Source organism: Prunus avium, chromosome 7 (assembly GCF_965620075.1).
Source record: "Prunus avium chromosome 7, drPruAviu1.hap1.1, whole genome shotgun sequence".
In the NCBI taxonomy this organism is placed as follows: Eukaryota; Viridiplantae; Streptophyta; class Magnoliopsida; order Rosales; family Rosaceae; genus Prunus; species Prunus avium.
Window position 1 is genome coordinate 36806053 of NC_142290.1, and position 20351 is coordinate 36826403.

General features: G+C 38.7%; 2 protein-coding genes across 5 annotated transcripts; both read right to left on the reverse strand.

Moving 5' to 3' along the window:
- Window positions 1–460: 460 nt before the first annotated feature.
- On the reverse strand, window positions 461–5309 carry MEE55 (Serinc-domain containing serine and sphingolipid biosynthesis protein). Of its 4 annotated transcripts, none has more exons than XM_021951398.2 (13): window positions 5129–5306; window positions 3304–3573; window positions 3141–3214; window positions 2797–2956; window positions 2663–2687; window positions 2440–2526; window positions 2141–2312; window positions 1988–2061; window positions 1722–1791; window positions 1355–1426; window positions 1146–1279; window positions 966–1039; window positions 461–886 (listed from the first exon to the last, which is right to left on the reverse strand). In XM_021951398.2, exons 2-13 carry the CDS (start codon window positions 3470–3472, stop codon window positions 828–830), a joined length of 1170 nt encoding a protein of 389 aa, XP_021807090.1. In that variant the 5' UTR covers window positions 3473–3573; window positions 5129–5306; the 3' UTR covers window positions 461–827. The 4 variants fall into 4 exon arrangements, 3 of the variants coding, with proteins under 3 accessions (XP_021807090.1, XP_021807088.1, XP_088112257.1); XM_021951396.2 differs by having other exon boundaries at window positions 2624–2687; XM_088256131.1 differs by lacking the exon at window positions 5129–5306 and adding an exon at window positions 3660–4602 and having other exon boundaries at window positions 2624–2687.
- Window positions 5310–10615: 5306 nt separating this feature from the next.
- On the reverse strand, window positions 10616–13848 carry LRX3 (Leucine-rich repeat (LRR) family protein). The gene has a single exon (XM_088243894.1). The coding sequence runs from the start codon at window positions 13434–13436 to the stop codon at window positions 11175–11177; it is 2262 nt and encodes a 753-aa protein (XP_088100020.1). The 5' UTR covers window positions 13437–13848; the 3' UTR covers window positions 10616–11174.
- Window positions 13849–20351: the final 6503 nt, after the last annotated feature.

A 20351-nucleotide genomic window follows, 5' to 3' on the forward strand; every position in this document is an offset into this window, starting at 1 on the left:
ATTATTGGGTTTTGGCTTTTCATTTGTGCTTTGCTTTCAATCACTCAAAGCAAACTGAATAATACAACCTTCATGTTCACGTTTCCGAGTGTGAAAAGCTTCTCGCGTGTTCAAAGCCAACCTAACCTCCTCTTCAAGAGCGCCTTTCTTCTTCTTCTCCTCCTCTCTACATTCTACTGACATGGACTGGAAATCACGAACTACAAGATCCTCGAGCAGGTCGGATCCGGATCCTACTCCGAACCACTGAGGCATGTCTTATGTCATAATCATCTTATTAATTAGTTAGTTCTAGTTTTAACATGTTTAATTAATTATTATGTCAGATAATTTGATCAGTTTATTACTTTTGTTGTATTAAAGTTGTCATTAAAAAATAAAAATAAAAATCGTCTAATCAAATGTTCAAAGAATGGAAACAAAATGATACAACCATGCACCAAACCATGGACCTCAAAAGGAAAACAAGAAGCTCAATATCATCTAAAACCCTTCACTTAAAGACATTTGCTTTTCAGTATTGTAACATATAACAAGATGCTACATTCTTCTACCATACAGGGAATGGATTTTCTCACACTATATGCACAAGGAAGTGTTATGAATTCACAACACTAGGTATGTGGGTAACTTGTATGCTGTTTTTTTTTATACCTCCTTAACTTTTTACTAGGCCCTTAGAGGAAGGTGGAGCTGTCCATGACCTGAGGCTCTTCTTGAGTATGCACTTAGTTCCTAACTTTCGATCCTCTCTTTGCCAAGGCTTAGACATTCCCACATGTACAACGGTTGATGAATGGGGCAGATGTGAAACAAATTTGTTTAACTTATGCAGATTCCGCCGTTTGTCTGCTCTTCCATATGATTGGAGCAATCAGCATCCATACTGCAAAACAGAAATTTCCTCTCAGAAACAACAATTTCCACATGACATCCAAAACTCAAATGCAGAATCTTATACTCACAATACACGCAGACAGCGATCCACTCGTTCACAATCCTCACCCATGTGCTGGCCCATCCCACATCAATTGTAAATCTGCAGAAGGGGAGCAACTTATTGAGGAACCAAGAAAGAAGAAGGGTGTTCAATTTATTCACAAAGATGTAAATTAATAGCGAAGTCACAAGACAGGAGAAAATACTTTTTCATAGATTGATGAGTATTCCAACCAATCAACAGCATTGCAAAGTACATTGCTCCTGTGGCAAAAACGAAATGGAAGAAGCCATAACCGTATGGAACATCATCCTCAGATTCTGTCTCATCCTTCCTGAACTGCAGATACTGTCAGGTGCATTTTAAGGGAGCTATAAATGACCAATTAGAGGTTATTCAGGCAGTCGAGCAAACCTGAAAGCATTTAGAATCTATCCCCGTTGAGAATGTTGCAATAACCATCGCAAGTACGGCAATGACAAAGCTCTGTCAACAAATGAGTCATTGTCACATTTTGGTGTGGGAGACAAGAAAGAGATGAAAGTTTGCAATGCAAGCTGTGTAAACTCAAAAGTTTCTGTTGTTGGTCATTCCAATACATATAAGAGAAGTTCTAAACCTCATGTGGTGCTATTAATGAAGACTACATACATGTTAGTGTTTGTAATTCATTGTCTTCTTTGTTTAGATTCAAGATAATATCAGTAAGGGGTGAGACATAGAAGTAGCAGATTTAATATGCATTTAGAATTTATATGAACATCATTAAGTAGAGTATTACTATGATGGTGAGCCAATCTGTTTTGTTTGAAGCTTCTGCCTTCCTGTTGCAACTTTCCCCTGTTGGCTCACTGCGCGTTAAAGCAAACAAATTTTGATGACAGATATTCTCTGAAAGAAATATATCAACCAAACTCATAGGCAGGTATAGACTTCATTCGAAGTCAATACACATCTCTTGATTGGAGGGTCAAAACAGTGAAGGAAGCATGGCATATCATCCAACAAGAATTTAAGTCAAGTCGGAGAAGAGATTAAAAACCCTACCTTCTAATGGCAAACCAGCAGATGAATACTATATAGAGCCCCATGAGCCCTGGAGTCAAAATGCCAGCATTCACCTATTTCAGGTGGAAGTTAGCAAGCAAACCAGATTAGAAGAAGAATGAAGTAGAAGGCAAGGTGATAACCAGAACTTACTTTCGGGTGGAGAGAGACACTGGTCATGAGTTGTAGAAGTACTAATGTCCACGTAATGAAGAAAATGTTGAGGAGGCAAGATGGTTCTGGTGCATACCATATGTACATCAATATGATCCCCGTTAAGCATAAAACATATGCGGTAGTTGCAAGTAGCATGATATGAATTTGGCTGCAGTGAAAACCTAAATTTAAATTAGCTGCAAAATCCAAGTAATGAATATGGCTAGTAGCTGCATGGAATTTGTTTTCAATACCCAAACAAGCAGAGACCTGAGTTAGTTTAAACAAAGTCTTACCATCTTTCTGATTTGGAAGACTGACAGCAATCGTTCAGCCATGTAATGAAACTTATTATGCTTATTAGCTGAATCAGGAGAAATACCCTGATAAACAATACAATACTAAAACTAGTTAAAACAAGACTAAGATTTTTAGTTTGTCTCCAACTTCAGGAAACACATTTCAAAAGAAAAAATTTACATGATAAAGACAGGAATTAATAAAAGGATAGAATGATACCCGGCACCAAAATGCGCAATCTCCCCTGCCAAAAGATTTGTATTAGTGACAAGAAATTGGGTATTTTTGAAATGAAATTAAAATGAAGAAAGAAAAAACAGTTTGAGGTTTTTGGGAAATGGGATTATACTAACCATAGAGCTGAATGATTGCAGCAGGAAGCAAAAAGGGAATAATAATGAAAGTAACCCAGAGGACAATCTTGGCAGACCACCATCCAGATTGCCATGAATCTCTAGGCTCCTTCAACTTTGATGCACCAGCCGTCGAAAGAAACATTGTGAAATAAAACATCTGATCAAGTATTAAGGCTTAGTTTACTTTAATCCATTCGGAGACAAAACAGCAAAAGATTAACGAACAGTTACACAAAAGGTCAAGAAGAGTGATATAACAAGTTTGGCATTTATATCGAAACCCTTCAAAGACTGATACATTTTCGCAGGAAATTTCAAGAAAGCATAGCAGAGAAGGATACAAAGCATGCCAAGCTGACACGCAGAACCCCTTGTGCACCCAAACAATCTTTCACACCATGGCATCCTTTTAATCCTGAACTCACACACAGCAGCAGCCAAGAGGTGTTAATAAAAATGTAGAGCATGATATGAAGGAAAGGAGCAGAGAAGAGCAATTCTTACTTTCCATCTCCGTCAACACGCTGCCTCCATAATCCCGGACGGCCCATGCCAGAAGATTTGCTATTAAGAACATAAAGCCGTAGACATATCTGGCCATCCAAGGATTGGAGCCATTGCGGAATTGGCTGAGCCATGACTTAAACTGGTGTTTTGCATAACCGCTCTCCATTTCTACTCCATTCAGGCTCTCTTGTTCTTCACAGAAATCATCAGTTTAGCAAAACAACCAGTTGGGTTTTTCTCTCTGTCACTCTCAGTTTCTGTCTTCCCCTGCACAGTTGAAAAATCCCACCCAAAAAAAAAAAGGTCACATGCATCATAGGAGCAGATACAGTTACCTAAGCGTCAAAACTGACCATTGAAATGTTGGGCTCAAATCTCAGCAAGTATTAGCAACATGGGTTGTGATTGTGAAGTCATAGATTCTGTCCAGCCCAAAAATGTAACTTAAACACATACCTTTCCCCAACCCCATCTTTCTATTCTATATATAAGTAAAACACTATATCATCACAATACTTGTGCTGTGCACAAATTCCTGCCCAAAAGAAGCAACTTGTGCACAAAGTTTGCAAGTAATAAACACTCAAACCCATTTATTGATTAACATTATCCTTGAGGTGGTTTGTTTGTTCAGTTTTGCTTTTTGGAATGAAAACATTCTCAACGTCTCAAAGAAAGTGATCACAAAATATTAACTGTGATGCCTTTTGCCAGTTGAGTTGCTGCCCAAAAGGAGCATAAAAACACAAACGTGAATTGTACGACAAGAATTGTATAGTTGATGAGAGAGAGAGAGAGAGAGAGAGAGAGCTGAAGAGCATATTATTCTCCTAGTTGATTGATAATGGAGCCTGATTCTTTGCACAATAGTTCAAATCAAACCAATGCAGGAGCATAGAATAGAAGCAAGCACACACGCCAAATGGCTCTCTGCTTGAGGCTTTTAGTTTTAGACGACTTGTTTAGAGAGAGAGAGAGAGAGAGAGAGCTTTATGATTGGACCCCACAAGTTCAGACTTTTTGATGAAGCAGAAACAAAGAAAGAATCTTTCATTTCGTTGATTTGTTGCTCCACTCCTGGGGGTAGGTGACGTGTTATTCCAAGCTATCAGAATTTTTTTTCGTTTTGGTTTCTTTGCCTTTTTGTTTATTAATTGTATTGTTTTATATTATTAACTAAGAGACCATTTCTTCCAGTCCAAGCGTGCTCTGTGCCTGAATATCTTCCCTTCCATTGAACTCCAGAACTTACTCTAGGACGATTATACCCTCAAATGCTATGCTAGGTCCGGCTTTTCTTTTTCCTTTTCTTTTTCTTTCTTTTCTAGGTCCTAAAAAGATAAAGAGCTAATAATGGAGAGTTATGTTTTGGCAAACTTGAAATCTGAGTCTATGTATACAAATGTTTTGGTTTAGGCTGTGTCCAAAGAAGACAACCCAGGAGAAGGCAAAGGGGACAAGTCCCAGAAAATAATATATGAAAATAATTTACTTTACTCTTTGCTTGGTCGTTGAGAAAAATACAAAGACAAAATCAAGCATTTACGCCTAGTGATCATCGGAACAATGCTAAATAAAAGCTTCTCTTGGGATTTGCAGTACAAAATGAACAGACAAAAAGACACTGAAAATGTAATCAAAGAATCAAATTTGAGCAAACACCCACGTACAAATCAATCACACACACACAAAAAACAAGAAAAGATTCAGTCTTTGACTAGCTAGAACAACTTACAGAAATCAAAACAAAAAAGCCATCGAGAAAATAAGACAGAAATTACAGAAATTGAAGGTTTGTTTTTGAATGAATGAGAGAAAGTACCTGAGAAAGAAAGAATGAGTGACCAAGGTGGCAAACTGGCAATGCACAAATGGACGTACGACAGAACAAAGCAGGACCTCTGAGACTCTCTCTCTGTTTTCTGTGTGTTTCAAAGTCTCTACGACAACAGAGAGAGAGAGAGAGAGAGAGAGAGAGAGAAGGGAAATTACTAAATAGATATAGAGAAAGCGAAAGAGATAGAGAGAGATATATATATTGATTGCTTTGGCTTTGAGTAGGTTTTGCTTTGCCTTGTTTCCTTCCTTTCTTTCTTTTTCCCGCCGTAAAGCTTTTACTGACTCCTCCGCTCCTCAGTCGTATCGTATCTTTCAAGGTATAAAAACAATTGTGTTACGCATTATACAAAAACAAACACTCATCCAAACCAAACTAGTTTTCTTCTTCTTCTTTATTTCTGTTCGCGCTGACAAGATTAAAATGATGGGTAATTAATGCACTCATTAATCTTGATTAGGTTTATTCCACGCCAAACAGATTTGGTACATGCCTAACATAATTATGTTTTAGTTATAATGGTGGCCATGAATCATGATCATAGCCTCTGTTTTTCCAAAAAAAATACAAACCGTATGTTCTTTTCATCTTTTCCGTAAACTCATTTCATAAGTATTTGGAATAACGACGTGCCAACAAAATTAAATAATAATAATATGTTGATTGTATTAGTCAATCAACTACATGCATTTTCAACAGACATTGAAAACCACAATTTCACCATCACTTGGAATAACGACGTCACGCACCCATAAAATATCTTTTTTACTGTGGGCTCGCTAGGTAATTTTATTTTTATTTTATGGCAGTCAATTGTTTTAATTAACAAAATAATCGTTGCAAACCAGACGGACGACGATATTATCTAACGGAATTTATATAGATGAACGTGAACATTCACTTTTCGATTCGGCGGAGCTCCATAAAATTAAATAAATAAATAAATAAAAAGAATAAATGCATTATTTAACAAATTAAGAATTTAAAAAAAGAAAAAGAAAAAGAAGAAGAGACAAATCAAAGAAGGAATCTTGTATGAAATTTCTGACTGCTACGTTCTCTTTTATTTATGTTTGGATCCGTGCATGCACGTGCTCGTAACTTGAGCCACCATCACAATTTTAACAAATGAAATATTTAAATAATTACTTTCACTTTTTTCCTTTTCTTTTTTCACCCAAGATGGGTAATTTTCAAAGGCTGATGTTTTAGGCCATCGCCGTCAATCAAGGACCGATCTTCTGTTAAATCAAGATTTATACTTTATGCTGTTAATGGTATCAACTCACACTGGTCCTTTGCTCATAATTACGCATCCATAGGTCATCATACTTAAATAAACTATTGAACCGTGTAAAATAAAAAACCTTTGGCGAAGGACTCACTAGTGTAGTGGTTTGGATTGGAGTAATTGCTCTCCCAGGAACTATCGGACTTGGGAACTTTTTAGCGAAGGTGCAATACAGAGAGAGCTAAATAAGAAAAAATTATTATTAAAACAAGAAAAAAAAATTGAATAAACAAAATTGTCGTTTGCTCAAGAAGAAAAAAAATATGCATCCAACTTACTTTGGATTGGCGTCTCAAGAAGGAAAAAGAAAACTGCATAATTCTTATGATGCACGCACACTAAATAAAATTGGGTAATGTTAAATTGGTCCTTTATAAATAGAACTCCCAATCCCACTTAAATAAGGAATTGTGCATGCCCAATTAATGCTCAAGGAATGGCAGGATTCGTTTTTTATTTTTTAATCCCAGGATTTTTAAAGAAAAAATTAAGATCAAGGCAATGCACAGCAATGCAACAAAGCACGCAACAAGACTTCTCTTAGGCTTTTCGTCGAACACCTGTTGTGCAACTCCAAGGCTAAGGAAAGGTGCAATATGCAACACCTATGATGGCTTTTCTGGCAAGGGGAGGTGTAGTGCACCTCCTTGCGTCTTAATAGGTTCGCCACTACTTTCAGGTTTTGAATTCGAGTCCTAACATCCGTATAGTGTGGGTGAGTGTAGTGTATTGCTCTTCTCAGTAGGAAAGATCCTATTAAAAAACACTTTGGTTTTCGTTTTCTCTTGCTTTTTGGGTTCCAACTGGCCTAGTTTTGTCAAATGTTTGCAGCTAAGATGTGATATGACACAGAAAGGGCCGAAAGGAGTGAAGAGATTGGCACTGCCAAAGAGCCACAAGTGAAGACAAGATAAAGTAGGTGAAAATATAATGGAAGGAAGCTTTGGTAGGAGATTTTGAAGGGCAGGCCTTTTTCTAGTTATGGGCTTTGGCTTAAAGATTGTTTGGTAAAGTTAATGGTCTCTTATTTGTATTTGTAGAAGATTAGCTCAAACTCCAAATCTAAGGCTCAAAATGGTCAAGTGCAGATGTAATATAAGTTGTTGGGCTGCTTGGTTCACTCAGGCCTGTTTCCATTACTAATCCAATTTCAGGCTCATTTGGTTTTTTAAGGGGTTTTGGGCTAGCTGCCTTTGTTCTTTTAACCTGCAACATTTCAATTTTTTTTTAAAATAATAATAATAATAAGCGATAGTCTAAACTATAAAAGAGAAGGAGTTTCTCATACACACTACCAATCAAGGTGCCATGAGGATGGGGGTTCGAACCTGAGATTATTGATCTGCAAATTAAGACATTTTTCCACTGGACTAGATCTCGTTGGCTTTCAAATTTTATTTCGATAGGTGAAACATTTCAATTATTGAGTCAACACTTGTACACCAAGCGGCATTAATAAGGCAGCTCTGCTAAAATTAAGCAGATGATAAATGATTCCTCGATTTTTCTATGCGAGAGACTTTTGTGGCAGGGAACTAATCAACTATGCCCATTAATTAATGAATTAATTAAGTAGATGGAGAATCATGAATTTGCCGGCCATCTTCAATAGTTTGCCAAATACTCATTCGAAAAGTAATAACTTTTTTATTACAAGGCAAAGAACAAAACAAAGAAGCAATATTTTTTTTTATACATATGGGATATGGAAATGGCATCCATGTTTCTCTTCTACTTTTTCTTTGTTAATCCTTTTTGTTTCTATGCATATATCATATTAATTAGTTTAATGTTTTTTTACTCTGCTTATGTAGAGTATTTTTGTTTTTCATATGGTCCTGCGATGACCTAATCACACAGGCAGGCTGGAGAGAGAGAGAGAGAGAGAGAGAGAGAGAGAGAGAGGCCCATATATAAATGGTAGTTGAAAACAAGTCAACCAACTTGTTGCATTTTAAATTTTGCGTTACAAATATGTTGTGAAAAAGCGCTAACATCCCATGTGGCTCTTCATCCAATCAGGCCCCATTTCCATTAAACATCACTATCTTTCGATTGAATTTCTATGCATCTTGTTTTTCTTCCACAGAGAACTAGAAAGGGACATGTGGATGCAGTCTAGCTCAGCTCTACTTCCAGTACAACTGAATGGCTCTAAAAATGTTAAGCGGGCCAAAGTTTTGTACTTATTTTTAATACAAGCGACAGTGGGGAGGGGATTCAAACACCGAATCTCAAGTGCAAGAATAACTATTATTAATTACTTGAGCTATAAATTTCTTGCAAAATTTTGAATTACAAGCATTGTTCGAAATAAAAAATAAAAAATAAAAATCATCCTTTATGTGTTAAAAAGATTGCCACTTTTCCAAATTTCCATAGCATGAATGAATATGGGGAAAATCCCACAAGAAATTTGTGCTTGAGCTGTTTTGATTTGCACTCCAATTTCCCAACAACCCACATGATATATGAGACTTGACGATCTTCTCTGGTTTTGGGTTGTCATTTTCATGAAACAAATGGCAGGATCTCGTATATATAGACAGAGGAGAGCCAATTGCTAAAATTGAGGCGGTGGGTGGTACTTGACAGGGTGTAGAATAGAATTATGAGCCTCACTCGATTTTGGTCTGCACTCTGCACTGCATGGGGCTTCAAGTTTGAGTGCAGCAATGAAAGACAGGCCAATTGTGAATCTACAGCACATGAAAGTTGGCAAAATGTATGGGTCATCATCGCAATCAAGTACCAATTTATGTGCATGTGGTGATGCTCTGTGTGGATGGTGGCAATACAGCATTGATGGATGGTTCCACTTACACGATAAAGGTAATAAAGTTTCATCCGGAAGTGTCCAGAAAAACTTGGGTAGAGACTTTTCTTGCCGTGCTTATTATAGTTACTATACAAACAAGCAATAGTCTAAACTACGAGGAGGATAGGAGCTCGAATTTAGGTGAAAGGGAGAGGACTCATTGCCCTGGTCAACTAGCATAATCTATGTATGCAAGGAAAAGGACCTTGGATCGTAATTACAAATAAGCTACAACAAGAAGTCGGCTCCAACTCAATTTTTATTTCAAAAGGAACATCTGCTGTTGAGATTTGTTAATTGGAAAAAGGAGAAAGAGATTGTCTAAAGATTTATAACGAGAAAAGAGTAAAAGTGTAATGACAAGAGTCAACGACAAACACCATACATTCATGATGATGAATGGGAAGGAGTAAAAAGAAGGCTCGTTTGGAGCTTTTTCATGAGCAAAGTAGGAAAGAGGATTTCAAATTCCAATGGGGAACAAGTGTGAGCATGAAGTAACCAGTTTTTTTGAATTCGAAATTTCAAATACCACATTTGATTTGATATTAGAACTTCGAAGGAGATGCACATGAATCATGATGATATCAGCCCCTAACAGTATTAGTTTAATCTAATGAAGAAAAACTCAGATCATGAATTGAATGTAGCACCACCCAATCTATGAGATGAGACTCGGGTCCTACCATCATCTCAATTTGCCAATTGGGACCTGCACTCTCGATCGAAAATTAAGGACCCTCCACCCCTTCTATGACCTACCTATCACCTTGGCCAAATCAACAAAATGATAAAGCCATTGCCCTAAACTTAATCCCTGAATTATATATATATATACAAAATTCTAGCCTGGTGTCTCTGTGAGTCTCTGCTGTGTCATTGACAACCACTAATGCTGCAATGTACATTGATTCCTCATCAATCCAAATTCCATTTCCTAGAATCTCAATGACACAAACAACAAACAACAAAGTCTTGCATTTGCTTTATGATTCATACACATCAAATGCTGCATGCAAATTGCAATGCACCACATGAATTCCTCATCAATCCAATTCCATTTCCCAGAATCTCATTGACACAAACAACAAAGTCTTGCATTTGCTTAATGAATGAATGAATGATTGATTGATTGATTGATTGATACAGACATCAATATTATTCATTCAACAACCACCCAACAGCAATAGCCTTTTTTCGGAGACTGAGTGAAGATTGAACAAATGGATTGAGCATACGACACAGGCAGCTTTCATTCAATCTCATACCACAACAGAAACAAATTGGAAGGGAAGTGGAAAGATGTAAACTCTGAGAATTAATACATGTAAAATGTTCATGATTATACTATAAAATTTGGAAATTGAGAAGAAACAAAAGTATGATTATGATATAAAAGAGACAATAACAATAAAACCCACCACAAACCCAGCAGCAATAGCAGCAGCAGCAGAAGGAAGGTGCGGCTGCTGTGTTTGTAGCCTGAATTACGGTCTCCAAATGCATCCCTATACATACACATTCTCTGCAACCCAATGTTTCTCTGCCATTTTTATTTTCACAACTCAAATATCCATAACAAATTCAAATAAATATGGGAGAGACTTTCTCCTCTTACCTCTCTCTCACTCTATACTGATGATATTACATCTATGCTTTCACCTCTTCTCTGCTTCTTGAGACATTTGTTGGCAGTTGCCGAAATGGTGATTAACTTCAAGAATTGCATACAATCCCAAATTTCATTCTTTTTCTTTTTCTTTTTGTTCTTCCTCCACGAGCGACGAGAATTGCCCAAAAGAGAAAGAAGAGTTGGTGTGGGGAGGGAAGAGAAGCCGTGACTTCCAATACTGACTCTGGGTAGTTTTGTGTGATGTGACGCTCCAGGAAAGGTTAGAGGAGGAAAATTCTCAAAAGAATCATCAATAGAAGGGTGGTGGCGGAGGAGACGCGTATGGAACTCCAAAGATGGGTGGCAATGGGCCCTCATATACAGGAGTGGGGGGCGGTGGGCTTTCATAAACAATTGGCGGTGGTGGTGAACTGTAGTGAACCGGTGGCGACGGTGGTGGTGGTGATGAATGAGGTGGTGGCGTTTCACACGGAATTGGGGGTGGTGGGGATGGTGATGGTGGGGGTGGGAAACTGTAGTGAACAGGTGGGGGTGGAGAACTATATTGAACCGGTGGTGGTGGGGAAGGGGACTGGTAGACTGGTGGAGGTGGGGAAGAATAGACAGGAGGTGGTGGTGAGGGTGAAGGTGGGGGCAAGTACACAATGGGAGTTGGTGGTGGTGGTGGTGGTGAGTACTCAATACATGGTGGTGGTGGCGAAGGTGGAGGGGGTGGCTCCATACAAAGTGGTGGTGGTGGTGGAGGGGACTGGTACACTGGGGGAGGTGGGGAATGGACGGGAGGTGGAGGTGATGGATACGGATAAATTGGTGGTGGTGGTGAATGTGGAGGTGGTGGTGGTGAATGAGGAGGTGGGGGTGGAGGTGAATTGTAAAGGTAAGGAGAAGGTGGAGGTGGAGAGCTCAATGGAGCCGGTGGTGGTGGTGAATTTGGTGGCGGGGGTGGTGGGGGCCGCACACAATATGGCGGCGATGCTGTTGGTGGAGGTGGTGGCGATGCTGTTGGCGGCGGTGGTGAAGAGTAAACTGGTGGTGGTGGTGGTGATGGCGATGGCGGTGGAGGTGATGGTGATGGGGGAGGTGGCGGTGGTGGCGGTGGTGGTGGGGGAGGTGGTGGCGGGGGAGGTGGAGGTGGTGGTGGCGGGGGAGGTGGAGGTGGTGGCGGTGGTGGTGGTGGGGGTAGCGGTGACGGAGGTGGTGGGGGTGGTGAGTAAACTGGAGGCGGTGGTGGGGGTGGTGATTGGGGTAAAGCAACCGGGGGAGGCGGTGAAGGAACCGCAACAGGCGGCGGCGAAGGCGGAGGAGGAGAAGGCAAAGAAGGAACAAAAGGTTTACATCTAAAAGACTTACAATCCACAGGCCTAGACAAGAACGACTTACACTTCGCCGCCGGCCTCTGCGCCGGCCTATTCGGCAAGCAATTCCTCTTATCATCGAAACCCGCCAAGCCCAGACACACCGGGGGCTCGCCGGTGAAGAAGTTGTAAGAGTAAGTGAAATTCTGCAGCCTCGGCAGCGAGCAAATACTCGCCGGAATCGTCCCAGACAGCAAGTTGTGGGCCACATTGAGCTGCTCCAAGCTCACCATCCCTCCAATCGTCTCCGGCAGCGAACCCAAGAACTGGTTGAAGCTCACATCAAACACCGTCAAGTTCTTGAGCATCCCAATCTCCTCCGGCAAGCAGGACCTGAACCCATTGTTCATCAGAATGATCTCGTTGAGGTTCGACATGTTGCCCAGGCTCGCCGGAACGCAGCCGTGGAACTTGTTGTTTGCGAGGACGATGACGGAGACCGGCGAGTTCCCGAAGTTGTCCGGCAGATCGAACCTGAACCTGTTGTGGTTGATGAAAATGGCGTCCAAGTCCTTGTCGAACAGCTCCTTGGGCACAGTCCCTTCGAACTCATTGAACCTCAGATCCAAAAATTTCAGCTTTGGCAGCTGAAGAACAACCCGAGGAAACTTCCCAGCAAACCGATTGTTGCTGATATCGAGCTCAAAGAGCAGCTTGAGCTGCTTGAACTTGTGAGGCACAGTCCCGCAGAAGCGGTTGGAGTTGATGTGGAACAATGCGAGATCTGCAAGCAGCCCAAGCTCTTCAGGCAAGTACCCAGCAATGTCGCCATGGTTAAGATCAATCCCAGCTACGGTTCGGATGGAGCTGTTGTCTAGGGCTTTTGTGCAGAAGACTCCGGTGTAGTTGCAGACATTAGATCCGACCCAATTACCGGTGAGATTAAGCGGGTCGGAGAGAATGGCTTGCTTCCAAGCTTGTAAAGCTATGTAAGCATTTCTGATTCTCTGGTTCTCGAAAACCAGAGATGGGTCGACGGTGACTAGCTCGCCTCGGTCGCCGAACTCGTCCCTGTAGTAGAGGAGCTGGCGCTGCTTGATGTAGAGGGCTTCGGCGTGGGAGAGAGCTCCATGGCTGATAATGCCGTTATGGTGGTGGTGCTCCTGAGCACCACAGACGACAGAGAGTGATGAGGAGGCGAGAACGAAGGTGATGAGAAGAAGTGAGAGATCAAGGAGGGTGGTCTTCTTCTTCATCTCACATGAGACATCTGAATCTCCAAATGCCACTTTAAATTTGTTTAAGCTTATAGCTCACAAAAAAAAAAAAGGAAAATTTAAAAAGAAAAAGAAAAACCCTTTCCTTTGTTTCTCTCTCTTTTCTCTGCTGAGATTGCAAATGGGGTTTTGGGGACCTTGAGATCTGAGAGGAAGAAAATGTAGGAAAGAAGAGAGAGAAAGAGAGAGAGTTTTTGGGGGTTTGGGGTTTGAGGAGGAAGAAAGGGGTTGGGAGGGGAGTGGGGGCTGTTTTCTAGGGATTTTGGAGATGTGTGTTTGTGTAGTTTGTACCAGTGAAATAGAGAGAGAGAGATTACACATCAAAAGACAGCTAAATCACAGCTCAAAGCCCACCAGATTCTCTCTCTCTCTTCCTTTTATTTTTCTTCTCTCTCTCTCTCTCTCTCTCTCTCAAACTGCTCCTTTCTATTCTTTTTTCAGAATCCCATTCCCATTATTCAACTCTCTACAAGCTAAAGCTAGGAATAAAGTCATAAACCCCACTTTTTTTAATATAAAAAATAAATAAATAAATATTACAAATGTGCAAATTTGGGTGGCTTATTAATAATATTGACCAGTAATTATTGTAATGTTTATAACTTGAAGTTGTTAGGGAGAGTTGGTAGCTTGTAAATGGTTAATCTCACGAGAATAAAATGAATTTTTCACGATATGTGAAAATTTAGGAGCAATTTGTGGTGGTGGTGGATGAGAGAGAGAAGAGATTTCAATCCACTTTATGGAGGTGGGGAAGTGAAGTTGTTCTTGTCAAAACAGAGCAACACGCGCGAGTCTCTCTTTTCTCTCTCGGAGTAAATGGGACTGCAAAATTACGTCAATGTCCTTGTGCGTTTTCATGTCTGAATTCTCACGGCGGCTACAACACAAGACACACCGGACATTTGGAGGGCACTTGACCATATAATTAGAGAACAATAAATCATTTTCACAACTTTATTAGTCAGTTGGCTTATTCCTAAAAATCATAGGCGCAACAGGCTTCTAATTCAAACACCGAATATTCTAAATTTGATTCTCTCAATATAGCTTCATCTTTACCTTTAAAAAATTCATAAATACTACTAATTTCTCATTTAAACAAATTATTACTATTAATTTGTTCTCCCTTGTACAAGTGCAAATATGATTAGCAATGCATAAGGACATTGTCATTCATTTTCGCAATAGACTATAACATTTAGTTATAAAAAAATTAATAAAAAGTGTAAGTTTTTCTAAACCATCAAAGAGGGAAATGAATCCCTAGCAAATGCTTGATCTCTCATTACAATTTTTATTATATAAAAGAGTGAAAGTATTTTGTTGATAAGATAAATAAAAATAAGTATAAAGCAATTAAAATTCTGAACATGGATAAAACTTCTACAGTGATCAAACACAACAATGAGTTGAATTGATATGGAGAGAATACACACAACTCAAAAAATGATTAAAATCCATGAATTAGCAACCATAAGCCCATGTACTCAAAGTTGCAATAAAAATTTGCCCTACAAGGACAAAAATGACAAATCCGTATCGAAAGCCAAAAGCCAAAGGAAAATAATATATCCAAAACAAAAAATAAACCACATCAAACTCCTAAATAGTTCAAGGGAATTATTAGACTAAAAAAAAACCTAAGAAACAAGACCATCGCTACACATCCTCTCGGGCATTCCAAATAGAGCCATAACGTCATACCGACTAAACTCATGGTGCCGCACCGGCTAAACCCAAACCAGACATCATCCTCGCTTCGTAGCTCTAAATCTATATCGAAGGGTGACAACTTGAGCTATATCCTTGCACGCGTGAGTCAAAAGATAGCAATGTTTCACGGCGACTGCTTCAACTACATCACACACAAAAATAATTTTTTCTTTAGGGTTTTATCAGAGAGCAAGGGTTTTCTTTCTCTTTCATTACATTATCTTCTTACCACACCATCAACTAATTTTTTATAAATTATCCATGACCATTGAATAATCTCATTGGTCCATTATTAACTTTAGCGATGTCTCCAACTAATATTCCAAGTCGTTGAAGATCACCAATAACTTATGACATGAATTTTGAAAATAGATAGGCATATTGCATTGTAACTAACCCAACCTAGTTTTAACAATAATTATTGTCTAATTCCAGCTATGATGCAAAGACTTCTGGAGTGCTTCATTTTCATGATGTAATAAAACAGATTGGATTAATGTAATGAAGGAATTTATACGTAATTTACTTTTCTTCATCAATTTCCCAAAACGGCAGCATTTATGGCAATGGGGGTAGATTTGATTTGGATTGATGAGATGAAGATGAATCCCATGCATGTTGTTACCTTGATACGCGTCCTTATCACCGTCGATGCTGATGCACGATCATCATCATTTCCTTTTCCCCCATCATCACCATGATGGTAAAAATGAGGAGATGTTATGTTTGTTTGCTGCTGCTGCCCTTTCTCTCCAGCACGTACATGGGTCCCGCACCAAACTGGGTCAAATTCCAGAAAGCGACACAGTCACCATGCCCCATGCAACTGTGTGTTCTGGAGGGCCCACGCGTCACCTCTTGCTCGGCTGGATCGTCGGCGTTGATAAGGGCCCCACGTTCGTGTGGTGCACCGCGTCCCTGTACGCGTCTGCACCCACCGCAACAACGCTCCAGTTGGGACCCTGGGATCCAAAAGACGATTATACCCCCCTTCGATTATTTTTTTTCTTAACGCACACGTCACTGTAGACACACGAGCAAAAAGCCCCAACCACCGTTTTGCTAACGCGTTTTTGAGTGTTATTTTTTAATTTCATTTTACCAAAACCTTCTTTTAAATTGTTTTGAGGTTGTGGTTGAGATTTGAATTTTGAGCTGCCGTTGTAAATTAACTGTAAAAACATGAGATCTGTGAACCCTTTTGTTTTTTTTTTCCTTGTGACTGTGTGTGATGGGATTTAATGATTGATCTGATTTTGGTAGGGCTCCACTTGTCTCAAAATGTTGTGCACATCATATAATTAATTAATTTGTACCAAGATTAAATGATAGCGGCAGCACCGATCCAACCTCAGATGAAAAATAAATAAAAACACAACCATTCAAATTTGGACTTCTCGTTTTTCCTTTTTATAAAGAATATGACTCCATGAGATTGCACATTTGCTTGCATTGTCAACCTGATTATCTTTCGTTTTTGGTTATCTTTTTATGTGGGTGTGATGCATTTATCAACCATGTTGAGCTCAGCAACGTCTAGTTTGGCCAATTTAAAGCCTGAAATTCAATCCAAAAATGTCCATACAAAATATACCACGTAACCGTACTATTGTAGTATTCTATAATCACTCGATCAAATTCAACTTCTCTATTTGGGTTCAAGCTCCCTCTAATCAACCACCTGTCCCGCCCCAAATGAATGGTCAAAATTAAACAAACACTCACATGAATTCTCAAGCGATATGCCAATATATATAATAATGCCAATGAATGAAAGCATGTTACATATATATAAATAAATAAATAAAATTACGTGTATATATTTTTCTGAGGCCAACCAGAAGTCTCATCATACGACTCACCATTCAATCCTCCATTTAATTGGGCTTGAGTTTTAGGTCTTCTTTTTTCGAATGAAGCTTGGATGTTTGTGTAAATAAATCCAACCACAAATCTTTATATATAGTGGTAAGATTCTGAGGATACGTAAAGAGACGTGCAGGCAGGCAGTTAGGCAGCAGTTATTCAATAAAGAATTTGTACTGACACTCATTTGTAGAACCCTAGTTTTATTTCATCAGAAATTGTGCTTTTCTACTTTTATCAAATTTTTACTTTTTATGCATGCATGCATCACTTACACATAACGAAGATAAATTCTCATGCAACAACATCTTTTATATATCCATTTCAACGTAACTTGAGAAGAACAATTTATCAGGTATAGCTAGGGTTATCTATATTTTGAGCATTTTTCTAGACCATGTACGGACCAAAGAGAGAGTTTCAGCTGCGATACGATTTTGCACTCGGTATGATTATGAATATACGAAAATACTATACTCGTTGAGTCGTCACGATTCATTAAATAGTAACATTTGTTGTGTGTCATAGAAAATTAGAGAGTAGGTATGTACGTATGGCCCCACCTCAACAAAACTATTCACGCATTCGGTCCCTCAATATATATATTTTCCTAGCCACACTCATGATCTTGATAACTCAACAAATATGATATTTTGATGTCTAGTTCCAATCCCAGTGCCATGAGCTGATAATTTACAGGTCATGAATTTATCACACTTGAAACCGTGTGGGGCCGTAATTTTCCACGTAGGATACTGTAGCCAACTGAGCAGGACAAAAATGCCAGCCGTGAGGCTTAGTCATCACACTTGTCAATCTCAAACTTCAACTTGGTTAAGTGAAACTGGAAAAATCCATTTTTTATTTTTGGTGATAATCTAGAACGTTCCCTAATATATACACATGGCATTTTACGCTATTTTTTTAAAGGTGGAGATATGGCCCCGTAGCGAATTGATGACTCGTTCCTTGCTGCCTGAGCTTGAACAATTCAAAGTAGACGACATGTCGATCAAATTGGTCAAAGGAATTTAGAACTCGAAGCAAACCTCAAAGTCATGAACTCAACTCATCAAGGTAATATCCTGCTTGTTTATTGGCTAAATTACAAAAGGTGGTGGAATTTGTTGTCCCACTTGATTTTCAATCTATGTTAGCGTTTTTCCTACACTTCAAAACTTTGCTGTCATGCGTTAATATATATCTGTTTTTTTTCTTCTTTTATAATAGAAAACAAGCAAATTGCTATATGGAGTTGACGTCAAGAGATGAGTTCAAACTTCAAACAAATATATAGTTTTTTCTTTTGTCAAGCCATTCTAGTTTTGAGCTTTGAGTCTATCTGAATGGCCAAAGAAATTAAAATATATGCATATGCGTATGACTTATACGGTTGTATTATATAGACGTATGCATTTTATGGTGTAGAAGGTAGAATTCAATGGAGAGATATAATCCGTCATTGATGCATGGGTTTATTAGGGTTTCTGCATTTTCTATATAATTCTATGATGACAACAAACACAATAATCACTGTGTAGTAATCATCTCCGTAATATTTGGTCATTAAAAATAAAATAAATAAATAAATAAAAATGCGGCAAAAAGTAAAGCTAAAGAGAAAGCCGCGTGAGAAAAAAAAAAATGGGGAGAGAAGAGGAGAAAAATCAAGCGCGCCAATTGCGGACACAATTCGAGAGCGGAATTTAAGTTAAAAGAGTCTCTAAGATTGCATTGCTTGCAGGGTTTTCTTGTTTTTTTTCTTGTTAATTAGCTTAATAATAATAATAATAATAATAATAAGTCGGCAGCAGGGTTTGAATTTAAACTTAAAAAATGTGTTTTGAAAACTGGTGTGAAGTTAAAATATGAGATAAACCAACTATTGATTCATCTACGCATTTCTTTCTGTTGCTTCGTAGTTGTACGCAAACAATCCACAACAAAAAAGTCAACACAAATTCATGGTTGACGATGGATCATGGATGGATGGTTTGAATGTGAAACTGTCAAGTAAATTATGATTGCTCGGATTACATGGAGAGAGGTTTTACTTGAAACTGAGTGAAACATCCCTCCCTCCTTCCTTCCTACTAGGTACCAGCTTCTTATCAATTTTATTTTTTTTATTTGAAAAAAGACTTGACCAAGTAGTCGTCACGACAGTAAACTCACTCCCTTGCATTAAAGTTCGATTTCCTCTCTTATAAATTAGATTAATTTAAACAACCATTTATATATATATAAAATAAAAATAAAAGATAATATAGAGTTTGGAAATTAGGGTAGAGCCAACAAGGCCAAGGAGTTCAAAGCAGCTTCTTCCTTCCACCTTATGCTTTGTTGTCAAAGAGTGACATGTATCTACCAACAATTTTAATTTGGAATTCATGGGAAGGTCGAAAATTGAGCGTTGCATCATGATGAGAAGGAACTCTACGCCCTTTGAAACAACGAAATAATAACGGAGTGGTCCCAAATACAACTGTCCGTTTAGTGCCATGTGGTGGACTCTCATCTTATCAACAAGAACTTTTTTTTTTTTGGGTCATATATCAACAAGAACTTGGTACCCCTGAAAAGATAAGATTAGCCTAGCCTCCCTTTATGTAAAGGACCCCCTACGGTCTCTGTAAGAATGTGACACCATTGCACACTTTCCGTTCAAATAGAGCACATTTTTTGTTGTCTTCCAATTTGGCTCGGAGCTTTAGTTGTGTGTTTCGAGAAAATAATACCGTCACGAGATGTTATTAAGTGACTTAGTTTAAACTAAATAGACAAAATGTACGTTGTTTATGGTATAGTACATCGAAAATCTTTAGGGTGTGTTGGTGTTACGATTACATTGAAAAATCATTGTTAGGAAGGAGAAAAGATAATGCAAAATATAGGAGGGCACCAAAAACTATTTCCTCCACTGTCATAAAAAGGGAAGAAAAAAAAAAACTATTTCCCCCACTAAAACTTTTCACCTTCCAGCAGTAGATTATAATTGGTGTTGCAGGAACTGCGAGGAAGGACAGATAAAATAAAGCACGAGATGGTAGTATGCATCAATTATAATTCATCGAACCTAAAAGCAACTCTCACTTTTAGGAGCTGGTTTTATGAGCCAGCCACCTGCTTCTCTCATGTGAAATTTATGGAAAGGAAACAAGCCTATTTCTTTTTCATAAACCATGAAATTGTCGGCACATGAGAACAAACGAGCCTATTAAGATCAATTATAAAAAGGACACCTAAAATCTCATTTTAGGGAATGTTTATACAACTTTATTAAACCCATACCATACCCATATCATTGAACTT

Excerpts from the sequence above, each read along its gene's own strand:
- MEE55 (XM_021951396.2), bottom strand. The coding sequence starts at position 3,472 with ATGGAGAGCGGTTATGCAAAACACCAGTTTAAGTCATGGCTCAGCCAA. Across the intron at positions 2,062-2,140 it reads GTGTCTCTCTCCACCCGAAA|GTGAATGCTGGCATTTTGAC; the intron begins GTAAGTTCTGGT and ends CACCTGAAATAG. Across the intron at positions 1,040-1,145 it reads ACTCATCAATCTATGAAAAA|ATTTACAATTGATGTGGGAT; the intron begins GTATTTTCTCCT and ends CCCCTTCTGCAG.
- LRX3 (XM_088243894.1), bottom strand. The coding sequence starts at position 13,436 with ATGAAGAAGAAGACCACCCTCCTTGATCTCTCACTTCTTCTCATCACC.